This window comes from Uloborus diversus, chromosome 10 (genome assembly GCF_026930045.1).
Source record: "Uloborus diversus isolate 005 chromosome 10, Udiv.v.3.1, whole genome shotgun sequence".
Classification (NCBI taxonomy): Eukaryota; Metazoa; Arthropoda; class Arachnida; order Araneae; family Uloboridae; genus Uloborus; species Uloborus diversus.
The window spans coordinates 100,388,380-100,414,401 of NC_072740.1; the positions used below are offsets into that span (position 1 = coordinate 100,388,380).

A 26,022-nucleotide genomic window follows, 5' to 3' on the forward strand; every position below is an offset into this window, starting at 1 on the left:
GTCTTTTGGTCGCCAAGTTTTGTCGCCAACTTGGCGACAAATTTGGCAATTTTTTTAAAAAAAAATCTGGTTTCAATTTGGCCACTGTTGGTGATATTTAGAGAGTAATTTATTGAATCTTATTTAAACTGCCAATAATGAGAAAAAGACATTAAATTGGAGGAAAAGGAAGTCATGTGATGCACACATCAGCTCGTTTTTTTAATTTAAATCAGATTTTTTTGATTTTTTAAAAATCTTCAAAAAAAATTTGTGGGTTTTAATTAATTTACATTTATTAACATAATATGTTTCATACTATAGATGAAAAAGCAACGTTTTAGCTATTTTCATTTCATGGCATCATGGCAGTAGCTGTTTTTTAATACAGTAGAGAACCAATTATCCGGGAAGTTCGGGACCATCGCTATCCCGGATATCTGAATTTCCCGGTTTTCTGGATCTCTAAAAAGCGCTATTGGCCGATTGTTTAGAAAACTTAAACTACTATAGAAATATATATATATATATATAGAAATATTAAAAACTACTATCGTGAGAGAATAATTCAAATTTAACTTATTCATAAGACCTGAGACATTCACACTGTTTGGAAAAAAAAAAGAAACAAGCTTTTGAACGTAAATGTGCGATTTTTCTACTGTAGTGTATGAAAACATTTGTTTTCATAAACGCATTGCTTTTTTTTTTTTTTTTTTAAACTTTTTGTAAAGATGTTGTATTTGTGATTACGATAGTTATTGATAACTATTGTTTTTATATTAAGTTAATAAGAATAGAAATTTTATGTATATGAGTTCTTACAACCTCATTACAGTCTTGTGTTTAACGATTTCCAGATTCCACGATCAGCTATCCTTAAATTCGCGAATCTGGTTTTCGGCATTTCCCGCTCTTTCGCTCTAAACTGCAATATTTTAATTTAAGGCCATTCACAATAAAATATTGCATTAGAATGTGACAATATTTATTTCTTTAGGTTTCAGTTGGAATAAAACATGAAAATTTTGGACTTACGAGAGTACTTTTTAATTCAAGAAAATATTTCGGAAATTTTGTCTCGCTTAAAGAATAACCCTTTGAAGTTCGGTTTTGTTAACTTTTTCCCCTGTTATACTTGAGTAATATGGTATTTTTTAAGATACCGTTCATATTCTTTTAGGTATTTCAAAAAAATGCTTAGTTTTTCAAAAATTGCCAAAATGCGTATTTTTGAAAAATGACGGGAAAATTCGCACAAAGTTGCCGGTTTTCTGGTTTCCCGGTTTTTTGGTTCCCGGATAAAAGGTTCTGTACTGTAATAGTTTAAAGTAGACCTGTTTACACAAATACATGATTCAAATTAAATTTTATGTTTACCCCCGGCCCCTTCAGCTACAACCACCAATCCTTCAACTATAATTCTAGGAAACAGCAATACTACTATTTTGTAGACTTATAATTTTCATACTTTTTAGAAAAAAAGATTCTTAAAATTTGTTCTGTTCAAAAGTTCTGAAATTGATTCAGTTGCTCAATTGGGATGAAGAAGGCAAAAAAAAAAACCTTGAAAGCAATCTGAACTAATGAATCCATTCAGCATCTATTCCCCAATAAAAGTACTTTAAATCAAGGGACGCGGAAGCGTCCCGCCGCCAAGAAAACCAAACGTCAGCAGCCAACAAAAGCAAATCCACCGCCAAGAAAGACAAAAGAAAAAAAAAACGACTAAGAACAGTATACGTAACAGAACAAGTTGAAGGATTCTGGGTTTTTCACCCCTCTGTATCTAAGCCCCATGAAAACCCTGGAGTTGATTTTTGGTATGCTCCATCTCTAGTGGCCCCTGAAGACATAAACCAAAATACAATCCCCAGGACCATCAGGGGGAGGACGAATTGAAATTAGAAAATCGCTGTTGAAAAAAGTTTTCGCTTTCTTTGTCAGGGCTACAGCCCAGATGAGAAGAGGAATCGAGCTGAAATTTTGCACACACATTCCTTGTGCCCTACTGATGTGCCTTTTGTGCCATTTGACACCCCCTCCCCCCTTGTTTTTACTTCCCAAATCGTACCTTCCCGGGGTTCTGTAGCAGCCCCCCGGGGGGCTATGGTAAAGATTTTTTGTATACACATTCTTGGGGGGCCATTGAGGACATATACAAAAATTCAACCCCAGGGACATCATGGGCTGGAGTAATTAAAGTTTGAAAATCACTAATTTCCCCTAAATTCATATGTACTTATACGCAGCTTATAGGGTATGTTCATCTCTGACTTCAATTGCAAGGCTAGAGCAGATCTAAGATGTAACTGTAACAATTATTCAAAAGTTGTCTTTGCAAATGAAATTGAATCAAGACTAATAAAACAGACCCAACAGTTGCAACTAGACGTCAAATCACGGATATCACAATTTTTCCACAATGACTGCGCATGCATGCAGACTTAGCTCATTGGGCTTTCTGTTTTAAGATTCCATGCTGTTTGTTTATATTTAAGCAGAGAAACAAGTTAATGAATGAGATTAGAATACAGTCACCCCCCCCCCCCTCCCCCCAGTTTCGTCGATATGAAATTTCTTTCCTTCCTGTTTTTCAGTTTTGATATATTTAAGGGGAAGAAATTTTAAATGTCTGTGAAACTGGGGTTAAACCATGAAAATATTTTGCTTAACATATTATATGTAACTGTACGCATATGAGTATAATACATCTAACTTTATAATTGAAAGAGAAAAATACCACTTTATTTATTGGTTTGCTTATTTTCTAAATTAATGCATTTTTCCAACATAACACATTATGAATTGAAATATATGAAATATGTGTGTGGATATCCGTGTTTTGCAGTAATTTGTTAAAAGACAAAATTTTTGCAATTAATTTAAACAAGACTTTTGAAATGAGCTAAGTCTGCGCTCATACGCAGTCGCTGTGACAAATTTGTGATATCCGTGATTTGACCTAGAGTACAGTTGCGTACATCTTCTGACACATTCAAATTTAAAATATTTAGAAACTTTGTTTTTGTATTTTTTTTGCTTGGTCATAACATACGTTATTTTGTCTTTTTAATAAACTTTTAAGCAAAACTAGGTATTAAACAAGGCAAAGAGTTCCATCAAAAGAGAGATAAATCACCCAACAATTAAAATTATACCATAAAACGTAAAATAATCCACGATTTAGGAAAAAAAGTCATTAAATAAAAACTGAAAAGCTAGATTAAAATAGCTTGCAAGTTGTAAAACATTAAAAAAAAAAGACTTCATGAAAATGTTGAATAATCCGTCAAATAAGGAAACTAATGGAATTCATTGCGAAGTTGTAAAATACTTGACAACAACATAATTTAAAATATAGTATTTTAATATCCAAGCAGTTTTCTTTGCAACAGAAATGATAAAAGGATTGTTATAAAATTTAAACGGCCCATTTCTCACCAAACGAACATAGAATCTTACTGGTCAGAAAATAACACAACGTAAAATTAAGCTTGCCATTATTGTTCCTTAAAAACACAAAACAACGTTGTTTCAATTGAATATTTATGTCTTGAAATTCTCAATTCTAAAAATACAAAGTAATAATATCAATGCAAAAAGATGTGATATCTCAGCAAAACAAACCTGTTGTAAAAATTTCCCCGTCAAGAAAACCTTTAACTCTTCCCCACAAAAAAGCAAGCCTTCATCCTAAACCCTAAAACCCTCAGCCTTAAAAAGTTATGATATCTAGTTTGCCCGCCAAGTATCGACCAAACTATCATCCTCCCTGTTCTTCTCTTTCATCACACCTATTTCCGATAGAACCTCCTCCCACCTTCAACTCCTCAGAAATATAGATAGATCCTTTAAATTGTTTATCTAGTTTGGCAGGAATTTTTTTTTCTCACAAAACAACCACCTCAATTAGAAAAGCTTCCCGCCAAACAAGATAAACAATTTAAAGGATCTATCCATATTTCTGAGGAGTTGAAGGTGGGAGGAGGTTCTAACGGAAGTAGGTGTAATGAAAGAGGAGAACAGGGAGGATGATAGTTTGGCAGATACTTGGCGGGCAAACTAGATATTATAACTTTTTAAAGCCGAGGGTTTTTGGGTTTAGGATGAAGGCTTTCTTTTTTGTGGGGAAGAGTTCAACGTTTTCTTGGCGGGGAAATTTTTACAACAGGGTTGTTTTTGCTGAAATATTCAATATTTTATAGATTTATCATTGTGTTACAACGTTTAGATACAATGTGATTTTGTTTTACGCTTTGCTAAAAGATAAAGGTTTCCATCATTTACATTTTTAATGTAAAATATGTTGAACAATTACTTTTCTTGACTATAATATATTTGTCATGGTGTATGAGAAAAACTGGAAATTTTTATTTTGTTTGTAACAACTAATTTTGGAGTAAAAGCAATATTGAAAGAGTTTAAAAACCTGTTACTCACACAGAAAGAGGGATCCATGCAGTTTTGCCAGATGGAGTTAAGACTATATATAGGATGGGCCGAAATAAGCCGAAAAATATTTTTTTTCGAAATCCATTTTTGAATACTGGGCAAAAGTTGCGTAGTGAGCTAGTTAGCACTCACAAAAAATTTCTCGGATGTTAAAAAATATCTAGCCGGCCTTATTTGACACTGAAAAATCGAAGAAATAGGAGGAAAATGAAATTTTATCAAAATTTTTTTTGAAAACTAGATTCTAAATTTTTTGCTGCAACGAAAATGTTATACAATGAGCCAGTTCGAGCCCATAAAATGTTTTATTGATTTTAACGAGCATTTAACCACACTTTTCTGCCATCAAAAATTGTAGAAAAATTTTAAAATATTGGATTTCTTTAAAAACCAATATGAAAATTATTTTTCAAAATTAATCTATAGACTGATTAATTAAATAGCACTATTAATCATAGTAATTATTATTACAAAATAGTATCATACATTTTCAAGAATTACATATAGAGAGGAAAATTAAAAAATAAAAAATCTACAAATTTGATTTATAATACCTCATGCATAATGAATATTTTTTTTTTTTCAAATAATATTGTCCCTTGTTATCAGGTGATGGAAGTTCTCTCCTAACTTGAAGTTTGGCATGAATACATCCATCTCGTGCAGTTTGACCGCAAACTTTTATTGCAGCTTCGCTTATTAGTTTCACGTCAGGGAAATTTCTTGGAAGTTAACTCTGTAGGCTCTTCTTTGCATATTTCTTTCAAGTCTTGGTCTTTTAAATGCATTGTAAGAGGTGGCTCTGTTACAACACAGTTTTCCCAATCAACTAAATCAACATAATCAACTGCTTCAAAATTGAGTTTTGGACGCTTAAAAAATCATACACTATCCGAGCTCTTTGTCTTCTTTTTTCTAGAGTTGGGAATGCGCCTAACTGCTGATTCCCAAATGTTATTTTCTAGAATCAAACATCATTGTCAACAGTAGCAGCTCGGGATGAGCGAAACATGCATTGTTTGAGAAAAATTATCTGTTCAACGTTGTCAGGAAACTGCCTTGCAAAAGAAATCATTTTCCAAAAATGTTGGGCACCATATTGTCAGTTTTGTTTCATTTTTATTTCAAACCGCATTGGAGCATAAACCAACATTGCGTACTTGGGTTTTCTGAAGAACTTGGAGTGCCTATATACAAGCGTAACAAGCGGTTTGAAGTCGGCCACCGTGCATGACTGAGTTTTCCTTCGCCACTGTCAGCTACACTAGAAGGATAACTCCCATCTTTTACGGCAAGACAGATTCGATACAAATAGTGTTGTTCAGTACTTTTTTTTTTATATCTACCATATCCAAAGCCAGAAAATAAGAGTCAATTTTATCGAATTTGGCCACTGGATTTTTTTCACAATCCCTTAGAAGTTGTCCAATAGCTCCAGAATATGAATGTGGTCCTTTGTGCAACCGTCCATTTCCGGAATAAGATGTTTCAGTGGTAACTCATTTGTATGTAGCAGATATATGTTCTACTGTAAAGGTCTTTTGACATATGTCTCAAGCAAACAAATTACTCCATTTCATCCCGTATTTACAATTGTTCGGACACATCCAATAACCGATAAGTTGAGCACGCTCATATTATACGTTTTAGCCTATAATACCTTGCGAAATTTCTTTTACACTTTCACCAGCTGTTAGCGATATATGACCGATGTACTTACTACCTTCTTCAATCAGTGCCACATGTGCTTCAGATACTAATTTTTGATGGCCAGATATCTTTTGAAGGGCGACCGTCTTTTCTTTGCGACCGTCGAAATGCAAACTCTTCGTAGTTGCCCCTTACTGCTCTTAAATCCTTTTCTTTTAGCTCACTCCTTTTTTTTTTATCAACTTCCCTCCTTACTTTGTTTTTATAGAACATATATTTTTGTTGCTTAGGAGAAATTAAGTCGAAATCAACAAGAACTGCTGTAGCAATTTTGATCACTGCTCTATTTAAAGCGGCAGTTAGATCTGCAGTAAAGCTGTATGAGGCACAAAAAGTCTCATTTGACTTGTTGATGTTGATGGCACATCAGTTGGCTTATGTTTTCTTGAAAGCGAATAATTTCAATTGAGATCGTCATCTGTATTTTCTGTGCTTTCTCCTGGTTCAAGCTCTTTTTCAGGTTCATTCAATGTAATACGACTTTCCTTAAACCTCAATCCACTTGTGCTGGGCATTGCTATGTCTTTCTCATCCAAAGCAACAGATATTTCAATTTTCTGGCATCTTTTTTCTATTTTTCACAGTTTCTGGGTTGTTACCTTATCCACATTTCCAATAGCCATTTTTCCTCCTGTCCTTGGATGAATTAGAAATTGTTTTTCTCTATCACTGGAACAAGTCTCAAATTTATTTGTTTTTTAGATCCCCCCCCCCCCCAACATCCAATATTCTTTTTTTTTTTTTCAATTTCTCGAGGCCAAATAGGGCAGGCTAGATATTAAACAAGTTTATCAAAATTTTTTGAAGGTTATGACAAGACCCATATAGCAACTTTTCCATGCCATCCAAAAGCAGATTTCCAAAAAAAGTTTTTTCGGCCCACCCTACTGTGTGATGCAGCATTGTTAAATTTAGAGCCACACATTCTAAAAATGCAAAATTCATTTATAAAAATAAAATCAACTGATTTTAATCAATGGATTTTGTTTAAAAAAATCACTTGATTAAAATCAATAGATTTAAATTATTGATTAAAAAAAATAATAACTTGATTTAAATCATGATTTTAATCACGATTTAAATCAAGCTGATTTAAATCAACGAACCCTGCCATAGAGAAATTTGTACTGTGTATCAAAACTGAAGTGCATTTTTTTTTTCATGTGATTTATATTGAACTTGAAGTCAATCAAAATAAAGAATGGAGACAGAGTATTTTTATCCTTTACTCGATTACTGTTGGTTCTGACATCAGGGACACTTCACTGCTAAAGATGATAGATCTATAATATAGTTTTTAATTTAATTTTCATGAGAAGATTCAAAAATTAAACAAAGATCTTTTTTTTTCTAATTATACAGCAATATTTTACAGGAAATTAACTTTTTCTTTTCTCTAACACTTTCTGTTAGCAAACTTGATTTTTAGCCATATTTTTTGAGCTGAACCACGGACTAAGATAGCCTAAATTTTGTAAAGACTTCAGTTCCAAAAAATTTTACTTGTATATTTCCCAACCCCCGCCCAGGGCCGCGTCGTCCCTGTCTGCAAGGTCGTGCGATGCATGATGGCTCCAGAGCTAAAAAGGCACTGAAGTCTACCGATAAAAAATGCTCCAAATGAAGGGGAAACAAGCTCAGACTAAAAAAATTAAAATTGAATTCTTCATTATATCTAATAATGGCGGTGAAATTATACTGCTTATGGAAACAGCTAATCCGTCTCGATGAGAATCTAGAAGGAGAAATTATTGACTTGTTGTGTCTAAACATGTTATTCAAAAGCGCAGTCTTTTACACTGAAAGCAAAGAACTTTAACTGATGCATGCATTAGCATTTTCCTTCCTTTGTGGAGCCGTGAATTCTATTTCAGTATGTCTATAGTACATAAGGTTGAGCATACAAGGTGCAAGAAATTTGCTATTCCCCATTTTGGTTTTTGCCCTGAATATCTTCTAATAGAATTTGTGCATTTACAGTCTTTTTGTAAATTTTTAATTTGTATTAATTCCAATGCTTCGTGTTATCATACATAAAAAAATAGGGTGAGCACCTTTGCATATTATTTAGATGTGCATAATATTTAGAAATTGTAGAAAATAATTTAGGTTAACATTTTAGTTCCGAAAAGTAACGAGTTGACCATAATTACTCAATTCTCCTCCGAAACCCCATTTATTTCTTTAACTATTTGTCCATTAAATTAAAAAAAAAAAACTTAGAGAGACTATGTATTTGTTTTAGATATTAAATTCTATGTTTTTTTTAAGGGTTCCGTGTTTAAAAATTTTTGATTTTACTGGAAATGATTACAGCTTCAGATTTTAAGCAGGAATGTCCTCTACTTCAGTTTGAAAATCTATTCAGTACTCTGTTGTCATGTTTTGACAGGTATAAAGCTTTGAATAATTATTTATCAATTAGAGTTTAGAAAGATATTTAGAGCGGCACATTTGGTATTTAAAAATATTTTCTTTTTCCAAAAATGCATTAACATATCAAAAGCAGGGTTCGTCAAACAGAGCCCAGCACGAAAAACCCATCCTTTTTTTTTTCGGGCTGGCATTCTTGAAAAAACCCACTATCTCGGAAAAGTTGGTTTTTCCCAATTTTCTACATTTTGAATCATTTTCTTCAGAAACAAACTAAATATTGATCAATACGAAGTCCAGAAATAGACATCTTACTTTCGGTACAGTATATTGAATGTTAGAAATTTAAGCTGCATAATAGCCGTTTCCCATTTTTTTGAAGTACTTATTAGACTAAAATAAGCAATAATTATTTCAATCAAATTCCAAGATTTTGTTTTTTAATTGTTGGGGTAAAATGTTTTGATTTACATAAACTTGTCATCTCTTTTTTAACAGCAGCTCAATGCAAGGTTTCCAAGAGAAAAAAAATCAGATTTCAAAAGTCAATTTGGTTCGCCCCTCCCTTACATCCATCCTTACTCAAAATAACTTCGAGATATGAAGTAAAAACGCACACTTTGTTCCAAAATTAAAAATTTACAGACTGTTTTTCTTTTGATAAATTAAATGCAAACGTACTTTTTTTCCATATTACATTTGCCTACAAAACCTCACCCGAGATATTAACTATATTTTGCTCAAATCTTAATGCATAAATGTGCTCAAAAGTCATTTGCACGACACCGCCGATCAGGCTTGGCGCGGACCTGCCCCCACCCTTCCCTTAGTGTAACAAAAGATAGCTTGACCTCAATTAAAAACCAGCTGATGTGTGCATCACATGACTTCCTTTTACGCCAATTTAATGTCATTTTCTTGTTATTGGCAGTTTTAATATGATTCAATTGTTTACTCTCTAAATATCACCAACAATGGCCAAATTAAAACCAGATTTTAAAATAAAAAAAAATGAAAAAAATCGCCAAGTTGGCGACAAAATTTGGCGACCAAAAGACTGACGATATATCGCCAAGTGTCCGCCAAATTGTAACACCACTTGAGTTTACATCGAAATTAACAATGATTTCCCCCAAAAAAGGGGCAAAAGACCCCCTTTGGAACATCCGAATGCAACCAAAAAGAAAGGTGCACAACTAGACCCCACTAGGAGTCTACGTACCAAATTTCAACTTTCTAGGACATTCCGTTCTTGAGTTATGAAACATACGCACATACATACGTACATACAGACGTCACGAGAAAACTCGTTGTAATTAACTCGGGGATCGTCAAAATGGATATTTCGGGTGTCTGTACGTTCCTAGGCACATATCCATGTGTGGTCGGGTTGAAAAAAAACTCAACATTCATTTGGGGGTGAGCAAAATGAAAATTAAGGTCGATTTTTGGGTGAAAATTTTTTCGCGAATACAATACTTCCTTTTTTGTAAAATTAAGTAAAAAAAAAGACAGAAAGCTCTTGAATTACATTCTTTTTAGGTGACCTAAAGACAGCCTAAAATGGCGCATTTTCATGCTTCAGCATCAAAATATTTTTGGCAGAGAACACTTGAATCATCTTCTAAGCTCGAGAAAGATGGCTGCATTTTGTGTTTTTAAGGCTTTAGTTTCAGAAATGTTTCTAGGAAGAGTGACGCCCCCCCTCCCACCCCTTAAAATTTTTTAATATTTTATATTCAAAGATTTTACAGGGGAAAATCCTTAAATTCCTACTTCCTATGTTCATCAAAAATGGCCTAAATCTGCATTTTTTTCGACTCAAGGATCCGAAATTTTTTATAAAGAGCACCACTCCCACATTTTTTAACACTAAAAAAGTCCTCATGTTTTCAAAGGGAACCCCGAATGCGCTTATGTCACGGTTTAGTTTGAAAATCAGTGTTAGAAGTAAGCTATCGTTAGTCGCTTTTTTCAACCAAAGTTTTGTATTGATGCTTAGATTTCCAAACCCTGGGGCCAAATTTAACGCCTAGAGTTTTGGATCACATTGACACTTTTATTTCCTGACTTACTGTGGTAGGCTTGAAGGATAAATTAGTAAAAGTATTCTCCTTTGTATGTTTTACAAATATGCTAGCAGCAGTGTATAGCATACAGGTGTGTGTTTAATAAAAACATTTTTATCTATGGATACATGTGTTTGATGCACTTCTAGATTGTTCGTTTTGACATCTTGAAACTTATGCTAGACACCATCATATTGCATAGATTTAAATTCTTATTTCTAACACTGTTGCCAATAAGATTATTGAGATTGTGCCTATCTGAGAATTTTTCCTCTTTTAACCCAAACATAAATGAGCTCATCCAATATCAAACATGTTTTTACAAAAAGCCAGACTATACTTTGCATATGTGAATATTTCTAAGGAAAGATCAGGAAGGATTATATATGCTAGAAGAAAACAACTTTTAATCTAATTAATTAATGTGCTGTTGTGCCCTGGAGCACTATACTGTTCAGCTGCTCAGCTTATTTCCTGATTTATCGAACTTTGCTAAAAAAAAAAAATGTAGGAGCTGAGCTCCCATTTAAATGAAGCCATACCCTCTAATACCATTTTATATTGTCTCAGAACAACAGTAGGACATCTTACTGTTGTTTCTGGGATTAGATGTCCTACGGTTGCTCTGAGGTGACGATAGATGACGCTCTGATAATGAGCTTGTGGATTCAGTATAGAAGATAATTGGGTGATTTTTCAAAACAGTTCTGGTTTGAAGTTATCCATGATAAAATTTGAAAAGGGCCATGGAAAACGGGAAATTGCAGAAGACATTCTTTCCCTAAAATAATTTAAAGAGATTGCATTTTTTTCAAGTCAAAATAAAATATAGTGTTTTAATATAAGGTAACCAATTAAGTTCTTGCAGTTTTTAATGAAGGAAAAAAAGATAGCTTACAGGAAGTAAAGCCAATTGTTAATCCTTGAAGTAATCTGCGACGTTATCAAGGACTTTCTGCCAACCCATCTCTAGCTGTGCAATCCCTTTGCAATAAAATTCGTTTGTCTTGGATGCAATGAAGTCTGTGAGTGCTTTACGCTGGTCTACTTCTGTCATGAAGGATTTTCCCCGAAGATAAATGTACAGGGATTGAAAGATGTGATTATGTTTGTTGGTGTAAGGTCATATGAATACAAAGGACGGCACTAAGTCTTCCAACCAAGTCACCGAATGGTATCCATTGCCACATGCGGTTGTGCATTATAATGCCGGAAGAGTACTCTTTTGTGATTCACCAGTGATGGCTCCTTTGTTTGCAATGCTTGTTGTAAAAGTTACAAATGCTGTAAGTACATGGTCGTTGTGATGGTTTGGGATGCTGGAAGCAGCTCATAGTGATCAGCTTGACGACTAGTCCACCAGAAACAAAGCATGATATTCTGTGGGTGCATAGGTGGCTACGCAACGTAAGGGGCAGTGACCTGTGATGAAAACCAATGTTTGGAGCACTTGGGAGTGTCATACAGGATCCCCTTTTCATCACTAGAAATCACTCGATCAAGTATGGGTGTGCTACAGTGCCGAGAAAACAACGACATACAGGCTGCCACTCGTTGGTTCTTGTGAATTTCCAACTGTTTGTGCGGAAACTGCTTGCTTTGCCTGTATGACATACCTAAGCGATGCATAATAAAGTGTAGTTTTATCAGAATCTTAAAGCTGTTTTGCAAGTTCACCACGTGTTAGACTACTGTGCTCGTTGATAACAGACTCCAGGGCTTCATTTTCCAAGGTTGATGGTCGTCCATTACCAGGTTCATGACAAAGAGATAAAACTCCAGATCTGAATTTTTGGAATCATTGCCTTGCTGTACGTTCACTGACAGCACTGTCTCCAAACGCTTATCATATTCGCTAAGTTGCTGCAGCTGCTGAAAAGCCCATTTTAAAATCATAAAACAAGCAACACCAAACAAGCTCCTTTGACTCTTCCATTTTGCTATCCTACCATACAGTCCGGCTAGAGCTAATCTCACCTGACAGGTGTTAAAAACGTGATACACTCTTTTACATACCTGACAGTTGCTTAAACCCAGTGACACATGCATTTTGCATACTTATTATCACTTCTTTCAATGGCAAAGTAAAAATGGCAACAACTTTATTGGTTACCTTATATTAATGATCTATCCATAGAATCTTAGTGTTTTGTAGATAAAATTAATTCTCGAGGTCAAATTTAAATTGTTAAAAAAAGTTATGTAAAAAAAGCAATATTTTTGGGGTTTTTTTTGTATACAATCCTAGATTTTAAAAATTGTTACTTCTACCAATTTATTTTTCTTTTTAGATTCATGTCAGTTGGTTTAAATACATACGAAAAGGCCTGAAAGTTCCTTTTGATGTCATAAATAAAAATACTGTTGATGAGAACTTATTAAATTTTTCCTTTACCTCCAATGATGCTGATCAAGACTTGGTTTGGAAGTTCATTAGTGTGTATTCTTGGAAAAAGAAGGAAGGAAAAGTTCATAGGTATTTTTTAATAATGAAATGCTTATTATTATGTTTTTGCCCTTTCCTTTTTTTAAATTTTAATCAATTTTGAATGGATTGTGATTACAATTGATATAAAGGTGCTCAGAGCATAATTATCACTAAATCTTGGATAAAACTCTGAAACATAGTGTAAGTTGAATTAGAAAGAAAACTGCTGCATTTGTTAGCAAATATTTAGTTATAAATCGAGTTATACCTGTTGTCATATTGTCAACATAGGGGCATGTGACACACTCCCCCCACAAGCTCAATCAATGCCGTCCTCCCAATGTCCAATGTGTGCCTTGATGCAGTGAATATATTAATGAAAAATTGCTTGCATGGGTAGCAATTGAATTTACTTGTTTAAAACAAGCTTGTTTAGCTTGCCTTTTCTGATTTTTGGAAAAACAAATTTTTTGTCGTTAAGGTTTATGAAAACTTTCTCTTGCTTTTTATTTTTCAATATTGATAGTAGAACAGTTTTCTCTCCCCTATAAGCGATCTGAAAATTAAAAAAAAAGGATGTAAAATTAGCCATAAATGCAGTAATATTAAATAAAATATCTCCTTTCTCACCAAGCCCATCATTTTTAATTTTCCAGAATGAGAGGCAAAGGGTGTAGTACACTCAATGCAAATTTTCTCAAAAAATATACCCACTTATGTTTAACAACATTAATTTTTCAAAACCCAGGGGGGGGGGGAATTCACCTCCCTGACCCGCCCTAAATGATGATCTTGCTTTTTACCTTTCAATTAAGTTTGAAAGCATGTAAAATCTTTTTTGAGAACAATGGAAACACTTGAGTTCAACTTGTGTGCCATGGGGATGAAGGTGTGTTTTGCCTGCAACGTGGTTGCATGACATAAGTGCTACATCGTCGGGGGACTCGGAGCCTATCAGTTTCAACATGTGCCGTCTACGTTACTTTGACATCTTATAAAACAGGATGCTTGTATGCAGAAATTAGTTGGTGGTGCAATCTCTGAATCTAGTACTTGTGCTGTTTGATTAACCCTTCAAGCGGCCGTGACGTAAAATTCCTTCACCCAGCGATGTATCAAAGAGCGGCCGTGTCGAAAAATTTCGCTATGAATATTCTTCCATAGAATTTTACGCCGCAGCCGTTCTCGAAGCAGAATATTCAAGGCCAAATTTTTCGACACGGCCGCTCTTCAATACATTGCTGGGTGAAGGAATTTTACGTCACGGCCGCTTGAAGGATTAACACAATGACATTAGCAGAAGTTTTAATCTCTGATGTAAGCAGCTAGTCTTACAGTTAATAGTGATAAAATTTTATCCTGCTTTTTGGTATTAAAATTCGGCATGTTAAAATCTAGTTATTTTTCATAATAGTTAAAATAACAAGCATTGGTCACAGTTAGTCTTCTTATAAAGTTATTTGCCACTGTTTTAAATTTTATTTTATAGCTAAATAAAACTAAATTTTTTTTAGACAAGCATCTTTTCTTAACTCTGCAATATATTATCACATCAATTTAATGAACTACTAGCCTGCGTGCCCGGCGTTGCACGGGCTACTTAAAAAATGAAAGAGATGTCCAATTGATGTTTTTGTATTACTCTGACATCAGTTTCTAAAGCGCTAAGAAGTAAATAAATATGCGTAATGCAAGGTTTGTAAAACACCAGTAGAGCATATTTTTGTCAAAATTCTCTTTAAGGTTAATCATAGTTATCAATGATACAAGTTATGAGTATTTTCAATTAGCACAAAAGATGAAAATATATGCATTATCAACTATAATCTCTGGTCACTTTAAACTGAATTAAATCTGATAGACTATATCTGAAATATTTATGTACAATTACGATCATCTTTTTACATAAAATAACACACACATTTTGATTGATTATGTGAAACTAAAGCACCAAGACTAAATAAATACCAATAAGTATTAATTAAATACCAAGTCATCAGATTCCAAGATAGCTTTAGTTAAAATCCTTAAAAACAATTTTTTTGTTCAACTCTGTTTCACTTAAAGAAATCGAAACAATTTTAATTTAACATGTTCTTTTAACGATACAAACTGTATTTCAAAAATAGAAACAGGAAAGAAAAAGAAAGTTATTGCAATTCGAAAACTCGCCCATGTAACGGGAAAAAGTTCAACAAAATAAACATATTTAGTCGCACATCCTAAATGTATCAAAATATGAGGCCGGTGAATGATAAACTTACACTACAATCAATAAACATAGCTAAAGAAACAACTTTTATATGAGGAAAAGAGTTAAGAACGTTGAATGTAAAAAATAAAAAAAGGACAGACGATAAAATAAAGGCTATATCCGAATAGAGCAACCAATTTTAAACTAATTTGAAATGAAATTCTGGATGGAAACGTCGTTTTAAGATTTGGACAGCAGCCAAAAAAATCTCTTTTAAAACAATTATTAGAATTTTATTTGCTCATACGCAAAATGGCAACAGGAAAGAAATAAAAATTCCTGAATAACGTTATGTTAATTAACGTTTTAATTAATATCTTCGCTAATTAAAGTCGTACAATTACGAGATTGGTTCTATTGTTTTCTTTGGAAAATTTCGAATTGATCGGTATCTCGTTCGACTCTCGATTCGCAGCGGTTCTCGAGGAGATCGATCTTCAGACAGACAGACAGACAGACAGACAGACAGACGGACGCGAACAGATTTTAATATTATAGTGGATTGCTTGTGGTATGAATTCAGCAGTTAATCTATTTTAAAATATTAGAATTAGCAGTCATATTCAAGTGTTTTTCTTAAAATAACTCAGAAAAGAATTTTTAAAATATTTTTTCTTATTTTTGAAGTACTTAGTAGGGTTCCTTGTAAGGTAATAGGTATAATTTTGACCACCTTAAAATTATTTTCTTCCAGGGTTGATCTGACTAATCTTACATGCTGTAACTAGAGAGAGAATTTTTTTCCTTGCTAAGTCCTTTTGAGACATATCATATGCCCCTTATTTGTAACTACTGTAGCTTTTTTTTTTTTTAATTGATGATGGTCATGTGACAAGCCCTGTCTGATCTGAATTGGTATGGCTCATCTGCTTTGCATAATTTGAATAAAAACTTTGGTTCTTGGCTAGCGTGTTGAGATGTTAAGAAACGTCTAAATAAGGCAAGAATTTTTCTGGTTGAGCACGCAGTGAGGTGGACTGTTTATATTAATGATCATTCAGATTTCACCATCATCATAGATATAATTAAAAGTTCAATTTTATTTTTTGATAAGAAATATCTATTTTCATTACATGAGGCATATCTCTGACCTATTGGACCTTTGTGGTTTCAAACATACCATAATATATCCATAATTAAGTGCAGAATATAGTCTTCAGCAGTGGATAACTATGTAATATGAATTATGTAAGATTTTACTCAATTTTTTTCCATTGGAACGTCGTTGCACTTTTGGTACTAAGTACATTTCTACTGACTTATATGCTGTTACTTGACAAACATTAATCTTTCTATATTATGTAGGCGTAAAGTATTTTTTCAGCAATCTCAAAGTAGGATTTTTTGCCTCCCTAAGTGATGTATTTTAATAATGCCAATTTATAGTCCCAAGAGTGGTTTTAAAAATTTCTTTGAAATGTTTAATTTGTATTGTTTTGTTAAACCAATGCTTGCTGAAATGTATTACAATGTAACTTGTGAATGTTTTTGTTCTAGGAATTTGATTTTAATAAATACTGTACAGTACCATTACTCATTATAAATTAACTGTTCATGCATTTTTATGCATTTCATTATGATTCTTCATGTGTTCAATGTTGTCTAAAGCAACTTTTTGCATCATTTTTACAATAATAAGGATATTCATAAAACATCCTTTAAAATTAAGATGTTAGAACTTGAATGCTTTTTATTTTCAACTTTAGGTTTACTAAGGCTCATGAAAAATCACTTCCTGTTGTTCATCTGACCTATGCTCAACTTATTCATTATGTTACTAAGACAAACTACAAAAATTTATGGGAGCAGGCATGGAGAAAATATCATTGTACAGATGGAACAAAGAAAAACAAGCATAAACAGGTTTTTTTTTTTTTAACTTAGTGGGGAAATATTGTAATTTCACTCATTTTGTTCATTGTTTTTTGTTGCTGTAATACAATGAAAATGTGCTTAGCATTAGACAGTGTGTCATAATTTGTGTAGGTATGCATGGCCAATCTGTTTGATAGACTTTTACTATGACAATTATTTTTACAGTGTTAATGTTACATTCAGTTCAAAGTGTCAAAATAAGCCCCATTCTTTTTAACCAGTGTATGTTATATATGTATGAAGTAAATAATTTGTTTTGTAAGATAAAATGTAATTTCATTGGCAATCTTGCATAATTTAATGTTTTTGAAAATAGACGACATTTGCATTATATTTTAAAACTGAGCTGTATTTCAGTAAGTTTATATTGCAAAAAAATCTCCTATATTTTTCTATAACTTTGTTGAAATTAGCAATGCTTTTTGAAACATAACTCATAATGTTAGAATGTTTTACTTTGAATTGATTTGCTAGCTGTTTAAACAAATGCAAATCTAAACCATTATAGATAATGCACAAATGAATAATTTTATGGAAAAACAAAAGTTGTTTAACAATTTGAAAATTGTTTCTACGGGGCTGGGTTCAGATAGTTCAAAAAACATCATTTACTGCTCTCAACAGTTTTTAATGTCTATTTTGACAACTGGTAATGGTTCATTTTTTTTATCAAAATGATTCAGATCTTGAAGGAGTATGGTTTCAACAAAATATTGCCTCATGCCACTAAAAGTAGCTGAAGCCAAAAGTTTATGAAGACTACTTTCTTCATTTGTGATTGGCCAAATAAGATAAAGATTATTTTTTATGTGGGATATTATAAAGATACCTGATCAATCACAAGTAATTCCTAAATTGAATGTTGAAATCCAATGCTGAAAGCCTGCGTCTTGGACAAAATCTTCAAAATTTCGATCAATGGGATCAAGGTTTGTCATCAGAACCCTGATGTCCATTTGGCCAACATTTCATCCCATTGTTATTCGCGATGCATCTATTTTATGTATAACGATTAAAAATTGGTCAATTAGATAGCAATTTATTGTATAGGTAGGTTGACCATAATATTGTTCAAATATTAAATTTTGCCATTAGAGTAAAGAGTATTATTTTCCTATTAAACTTTGCTAAGCAAACTCAGTATTATATAATAATTAAACTGAATTTATATGTTCTTATTTAAGCATTTTTTCAGAAAATATCGATAGGTTTTAACCCTTTACTGCCCAGCATGATTCTGAGGTTAAATCAAATTTCATCATTCTATTTCCCCACAGGAACATTATTCCTTTGTTAACCAGTGTGACGAGTGGTGCAATATGGCTGCTTTATACTTACTCTGTTGGAACTGACACCAGTTAATATTTCAGTCACAGCATCACAAACTTATTTTGGAAAAATTAAAAAGTTTTGAAAACAAAAATTCATCTTATGTGTTATATACATTATTCTTTAACATTCTGGGCATTTAAATTTTTTTCTGCGGGAAATAATTTTGGGCAGAAGAGGGGCAGTTGTAGTTTTGCCTAAGAAGGCTATTCAGAAATTAAGGTACATTTTGAAATTTGAAAGAAAGAAAAAAAAAAATTCGCAACTCCAACAAACTATACGGGGCACTGTAGCCACTTTCTAATGGCGGACGAAAAAGGTAAAACAAACGCACATGGTAACGAAGAAAATGCTAATAAGCCTAGTAAATTTTGTTTGTATGCATGATTTTTTCTCTTTATTCTTTTTAAATTGATTTTCAAAGTCTTGTGGATATTCTGGCCCACGTAAAAAGAAATGAGAATTCAAGAAGCATTACTAAATGTTAGAAATTAATGCAAATTATGCAGTTTGTAGTTCTAAGCATCCATTTCCACGATGTTGAATTCAATATTTATCAATTCTTGATAAAACCAAATAATAATTATGGCCTGACAAGAAGAACAAATAATGCTAGAAAATTTAATATGACATTATGAAATTATTATCAAACTTCTTTGCCTTGCTTTGCTAGCGCTTATTGTTTTGCATTTGTAGCTAAGTTATTTTTCTCAAATTCCTGAATTGGTTAATTTAAAAATTTTCTGTTTTGAATGTTTATAATTTCTGAGCTATGATTTAATTATGTCATGCTATGCAAATCATCAACAAAATTCTCACGGATATATGGTGGTAGTTATCTTTTCAGTTGATCTACCATTAATTCTTTTTACTTATCGAATTCTGTTAATCTTTCTACTATTTTATTCCATTCATGATAAAAATTAAAAATGGTGGAATGGTACACATGCGGAATCTCGCCAAGGATACTTTGCCCGCACAATACTAAAACTATAACCCTAAACAAATTTGGCGAAACCTTTCAGCTGAGAATAAAAGCAGTAAAGTTAATTCTTTCTCGGTTAAACATTTTTCATTTCGTTCTTTGTTAATATATTCAAGAAAATATTTTGCATACTGTCCGTTCAAACTAAATGCTGCTGTAAAATATGGTTAGTTAAATTAATTTAAGATTAAAAAAAAAACCATATTCTTACAAATTCACACAAAACAATAACATTTTTTATCTGGTATAACGTTATCTAAGTTTGTTAATCCAGAGTTTTCTTGTGTTAACCATTTCTCAATCAACTCACGTTTTAGAAGGAAATAAGGAAAACTAACATTATTTAGAGAAGTTCGAGAATACTACTGAGGGACGAAATAATTTCTGTAGCTGAAAGCAATCTAAGACTCATCGGTTGTGTTAATAAATACTCAGAACAAACTGCCTGTGTTTACGTCAACAGACACACGTGGAATGCAATGTGGCAATGTTTTAGTTTTTTCGGCAGTTTTGTAAATCACCGCAAGGTAGCATATTCGAGCGCTGGAGTTGCGAATCAAACACAAGAAAAAAAAAATTATATGCATCTGAAAAAATGACTAAAATTCTACTTTTCTGCATAGCCATCCTTAAAATTTGGCCCTTATTATAGCAGTGGATGAATTTTGAAATTCCACCATCATAGAACTCGGCCCCAAGTGTCAAGCACCCAAAATTTGTCATTGTCAATGCAGTATGTTCATATCTTCATTGTTGAAAACATTTGAAAATCCCTTGGTGCAAGATCGGGACTATAGGGTGGAGGAGGGTAAACATTCTATCATCAACCTCCCTTTATTGTGTTTGTTAGTTTGGTCATTTTTAAGCTGAATGCTCCATTTCCGGATGTAACTTTTATTCATTTCGTTGTTTCGGTACATTCCACACACTTGTCGATTAATTTCAATAGGTTTGGCTTTTTGCCAACAAAAACCTTATCATAAACTGCACCTCACAACTGGCGGGATTTTTATTTGCAGAGTACAATTTAAATTTGAATATTGAAAAAATGGGCAGTGCAGACATGTTCCCATTGGGATGACTGGATACCGACTGAGATGTCAAGCATGCAGACACCAAAATATAAGTTATCAGAGCGCTTCTGGTGGCTTCAGATGGAAATGTTCCTTACTTTCTGTATAGACATGGTATTTGAAAGCTACACTGCATCAGTTAGTTACACCACCGCAAAGGTTTTAATAAGTGCAAATGTTTCCCACGGGCCGACTAGTATAATTAAATTTCACATTTAGAATGAAAAAAAAAAGATGAACAATGGAAAATATGGAGTGATTATTTTTATCCTCCAATAAAGCAAGGTTTAGACTAGTGTGGTGTGATATTTTCCACCTTCAGCACTGTATCCTTGTTCGTCAATGCAGAAATTCAGTATATTGAATATATTTTAGACTTTTTAAATATTTTCCTCCAATGTATTAAGTAATTAAATGTATATTTGTTGTTATAATCTGTATTGACTGAGGTAGTTTCTTCCACAGAGTTACAATGATTCACTGAGAGAAGTATTGAAGCGTCTTTTCAAAATTCAAAAGACTGAAAGAGAAGATGGCATTATTGTATTCTTAAAACCTAATTTTGATTCATCTGAAGAAAATGGTATGCTCACTTTTGCTTTAAATATCAATTTCAAAAATAAACTATAAATTTCTTTTCATTTGCATGTGTTGAGTGTAAGCGTATTACTGAGGAAAATGATCAGTATTAATGATGTATTTGTCTAAAATTGTTTTTTTTTACACCATTATTTTCTTTATTTATAGAAAATAAATGGGTTTTTGCATTTATAAATTATAACTATTTTGATGAAAAGGCTGTGACAGTGCACTTTGTTTTCATTTGTTTTAATTTTGATGTTAAAATGACTGTCTTTCAAGTGCTTCGTGATTTCTTTTCTCTTTCTCCTTATTTTTTGAAATATAATCTGTTGTAATACCACATGTTTAAGGAAATGATAGAACTGGGTAATCAGAGAAAAGTTGGGAAGATTTATCGGTCAGGAAAAATTGGGGGAAATGTCAGAGAATTTTGTAAAAATAACAGGAATTCAGGGAACACTGAATAAATGAGAGAGAAAAAAGTTATTTGTTTATATCTTGGGGTCTTCAAAAAATGTCACTTTTCTGTCACACGCCTTTTACAGAAAAAACTTTAAGGAACATTTCATTTAACAATGCTTTTTAATTTCATCAAAAATATATCTACTTAAACCTGCCAACAATTTATCAATAATAATTTTAATTTTAGTATATTTTTGGTTAACAATATGGGAATTCTCACCTCAGTGGCATGTCACACACATTGTTTGACTCTTTATGTTGTTTAATAACTTGTTTAATTAAATGTATATAAAGTGTTCCAGTAGTTGGCTAGTCTCCAGTAGTCGGTCACAAGGACATAAAACTACTTATATATAGAAGATGTATAGCTCAAAATCGGATATGATGCATTTCCACATTCCTTTACCTGTGCCCAATTATCATCCAACAGCAGTGAAGTTGTAAGTATGTTTTATAAAAAAGTAATGAGCGATTTTATTTAAAATGGTTTGCCCATCATCCTAGTTTGCGATTCTGTTTATTTTTACCTTAAGAAGACACATCATCTTTAAATGTTAAGTACCACTTTTTTTTTTGGTTCTGATGTAAGTTTGCTTTTACTTATGTTTTAATGGATAGTATAACATTATGTTTCAATTAAAAATTAAACTCCTTCTTCGACTCAATTTTTTTTTAGAGAGGTGGCCGACCATTGGGTACTGATTTTTTATGCATTTCCAATAGACTGCCATGGCAGATTGACCACTGGTTCTATACTATTTTGTTGATCTACCCACTAGTCAACTGCATACCTAATATGGATTTTCTAATGTTCATCAAATACTAATTGAAATAAAGTATTGACACAGCAGTAATTTAGCTGTTTTGAAGAAAAAAATCCCTTTCTAACGTTATTTCTTCGAAAGAAAATGTTTAAACTTTCTGGCGAAACGTTTTTGGACAAAAGGGGGTTATTTCATCATTTTATTGCCTCTAATGTTGATTTTAACTTAGAATTCTTGAAAACTGGTGTTGTAAATTTAGCCCATCACTGCGTTTAGAATAAATGTTCCATTACTTAACATGTCATTACCAAATGGTGATTTATCGTCTTTCTTATCAAACCATCTTACGTTTATGGTTTGATTTTACTAAGGCTAATTATTTCAAATGTTGGTAAAACTTTTTATTACTGCTTCCATAACCAAATGTTTATTTCCTTGGGTTTTCTTCTCTAGGAAATCAAAATTTATTTCTTGTTCAAAATAATGCTGACTTAGCTCCAAAATTTCATTACGTGGCTACTAATTCCATTTTAGTTTATTCATCGTTTACGAATATTCTTGTAGAAGAATGTATGATTAGCTTCATGACATCCCAAATGTCTGAATTTCAATTTACCTACATACAGGCCTGTATTTGGGCAATCAATGGGGGGGGGGGCAATTGATCCCTTTGGAGTTTCGCAACATAATGCAATTTTGAATTTTTGCTTGTATTTTGATGTTTTTTTCCTTTTAAATGAACTGAATTCGTACCCCCCCTGCAGAAACACTTTGAAGATACGGACGAGCCTACATAATTCATCTTACTGCAGTTCGTTCAGAACGAAGTACCATTGTTTTATATGATAAAGTATGTTGAAGTATCTTTCTAATGAACATAGACTAGTCAAATGTCAATCATATCAATCAATAATTCGCTCTTTATCGGTCATGAATTCTATCAACTCTTTCATCAGTCTTAATGTTTACATAAACAGTTAACTCTGAAACCTTTTTGTTCCAGGGTGGGGGAGGGGGAGTCCAAATTCTCATGTTTTAGAAGTTTTAAAAATGCCCCCCCCCCCCCCCAAAAAAAAAAAAAAATCCTTCTTAACCCAGGTCTTTTCCATTCATCAAATTTCATTTTTTTGCAGCATATGATATCGTTTTAGCAATGACGTAGAACAGGGGTTCTCAAACTTTCAGGCTCTGCAGCCCCTTTGAAGACTGACATGAGGTCACCCTCCCCCCCCACTCTCTTCGTATGTGCTTAATACAAGCAATCTAATTGGAAACTGGAGCTGATATGGATAGCTGAAAACAAGTTAATAAGGAAAAATCTAGATAGTTTCACACACAAAATTTAATACAACAGTTCAAAGCTTTATTTTGGACTGCTTATTACTAGAACATATGAAATCCAAGACGAAAAGAAGTAAATACAATTTTTTGAAGTAATTTACGATCCAAGTGATTTTGGCGTACACATTAGTCACTCTCACAACATTAATGAGAGGGTTGATTTCATTTTATCTGATATACCCTAACTCCCCTTCCCCCTCCCGTCGCCTTGGTATTCTTTTGCACCCCCCCCTCGTAGGTTGAAAACCGCTGATGTAGAAGATAAATAATAAAAAAAATATTGCATGAAGTGCATATTCAAACTGATAGCTTTTCGAAGATAATATAAAGATAAACGTTATGAAGACATCCAGAATGCAAAATTCTTTCGTAATTACTGGAATAATTTTTTAAGTACACTGCTGTGCTGTAAGTTTCATATTCAATTTTGTTCAAATTTATTCCCTTACACCACATGAGAGTAACGAAAATGAAACAGCCGACTACGAGATCATGCATGGCCGAGCACTGGGTTTCTATGGCCGACTACTGGAGCATTTTCTCGTATTAACAATAGCTTGGTTTTTAAAATAAAAGTATTTTTATTCCAGAAACAAGTTTGTGAATCATTATCAGAAAAGTACAGCCTAAAGGTTTACATTGTTTTTGTTGTTGTATTGATAGCTGAAATTTATAGGTTAACAAAACTCAACAACTGATCTCTGAAATGGCCGACTACTGGAGCTTTTACCCTATATATTTCTTTATCATTCCTTTCACAAGTGTCTCAAACACTAATTAAGTATATTTAATTTTTTAATACTTTTTTTTAGTTTTTTTTTTTTTTTTTAGGATAAGTAGATACACAAAAAATTCTTACCTCCATTACCTAAACACAAAATGCCATTCCTCATTAACACGGGGCAGTAATGACATCGAATTTTATTTTCCATAATACATGGAAGCCCCCTTGTTTAATCTATATATATATAAATGGATGTATGTTTGTGGGCATGTGTGTATGTACAAATCCACAGTTTTCCTCGGATTTCTTCCAAATTTGGCACAAAGGTAAATTGTTGCTCAGGAATTCATATAGGCGGGTTTTTGGAATTTTTAAAAACACCCAAAGAGGGCTAATTTCATATTTTGAGTCATAAAATTGCTCTTTTCTGCACGAACTAATTTTTGTATAGTTATGAATTTAGTCTAAACAAAAGCCCGTAAAAAACTGCCCTAGATGAAGTTTCTTCAAAGATTGACTTTAATCGTTAAATTTGTGAACCTTTGTTCAAAGCAAATGAAAACGGTTATCAACATATAACCACCAGGAGCTATTTTAAATGCAATCAACACAAAACGTATCCTAAACGATGGCCGTCAATGCCGTTTAGCGATGAGCGTTGAAGCATGTTTGGTGAGAAAGCTGTAGATACAATAAACGATACTGTAACATCTTTTCTTAAACTGGGACCTACGAGGCCTCAGGGGTCCATTCATTCTACTCATGGTGCTACTTAATTTGAATGCTACCGTTGAATTATAATTTTTAAATATTGTTTAATTATAAAATCCACAACAGTAAGGCTTTGTGTAATTTGATGATCAGTGTTTATCCCGTTAATAGCAAGAAAATACAAACATGAGTAAGGTAATAGTATTGCATTCAATATTGATGTACAATCTTCGACTGTTTCAACATTAGACTACTTTTATTAAAACCACATCTATTTCATCCTTGCAACAGAAATTTTATTTAATGTTCTATGATCCTTATCAAACCAATTTTTAAATTTTCTTTATTTATCAATTTTTAAATATTCTTTTTAGACTACATTACGTCTTTTTCGACGTAAATTATTGCTTGATTTACGTCGAATCTTTAAGTAATTCGGTTCAACTTCGGTATTTGTGAACCTTGGTTCAAAGCAAATGAAAATGGTTAACAATGTATAACCACCAAGAGATATTTTAAATGCAATCAACACAAAAAGTATCCTCAACAATGGCTGTTAATGTCACTTAGCGACAAACATATAGCATGTTTGGCAAGAAAGCTGAACGAAAAAGAAATGCTGTCTTTCAGTAGTTCGTAAATTGCACCCTGCAAAGATACAGGGATGCATTGAAATCACCCTCGGTGGTTCTTCTTCAATTTGCTTGCGAATTTCGCTAATAAGTTTTCAAGTAATAATACCGTAACTGTAAACGAAAGTTTGATCTGTATTTTCTACACATAAACGGCACAGAAAATACCAAAATGAGATAGGTATTATCGAAGTACAGTCTTCAACAGTTTTACAATTAGAATACTAAATTTATATTGAAACGACATCATTGCATCGGAAATATAATTTAGTATTG

At 32.8% G+C, this 26,022-nt stretch overlaps 1 protein-coding gene across 1 annotated transcript in view; it reads left to right on the top strand.

Annotated features, from left to right (window-relative positions):
- The window catches only part of LOC129231111 (WD repeat-containing protein 81-like), a 110,163-nt gene that overhangs the window by 9,461 nt on the left and 74,680 nt on the right, over positions 1-26,022 (top strand). Inside the window, 3 exon segments of the mRNA XM_054865358.1 lie at positions 12,878-13,062; positions 16,975-17,131; positions 20,996-21,089. Of these exon segments, the coding sequence (XP_054721333.1) occupies positions 12,878-13,062; positions 16,975-17,131; positions 20,996-21,089 (436 nt within the window).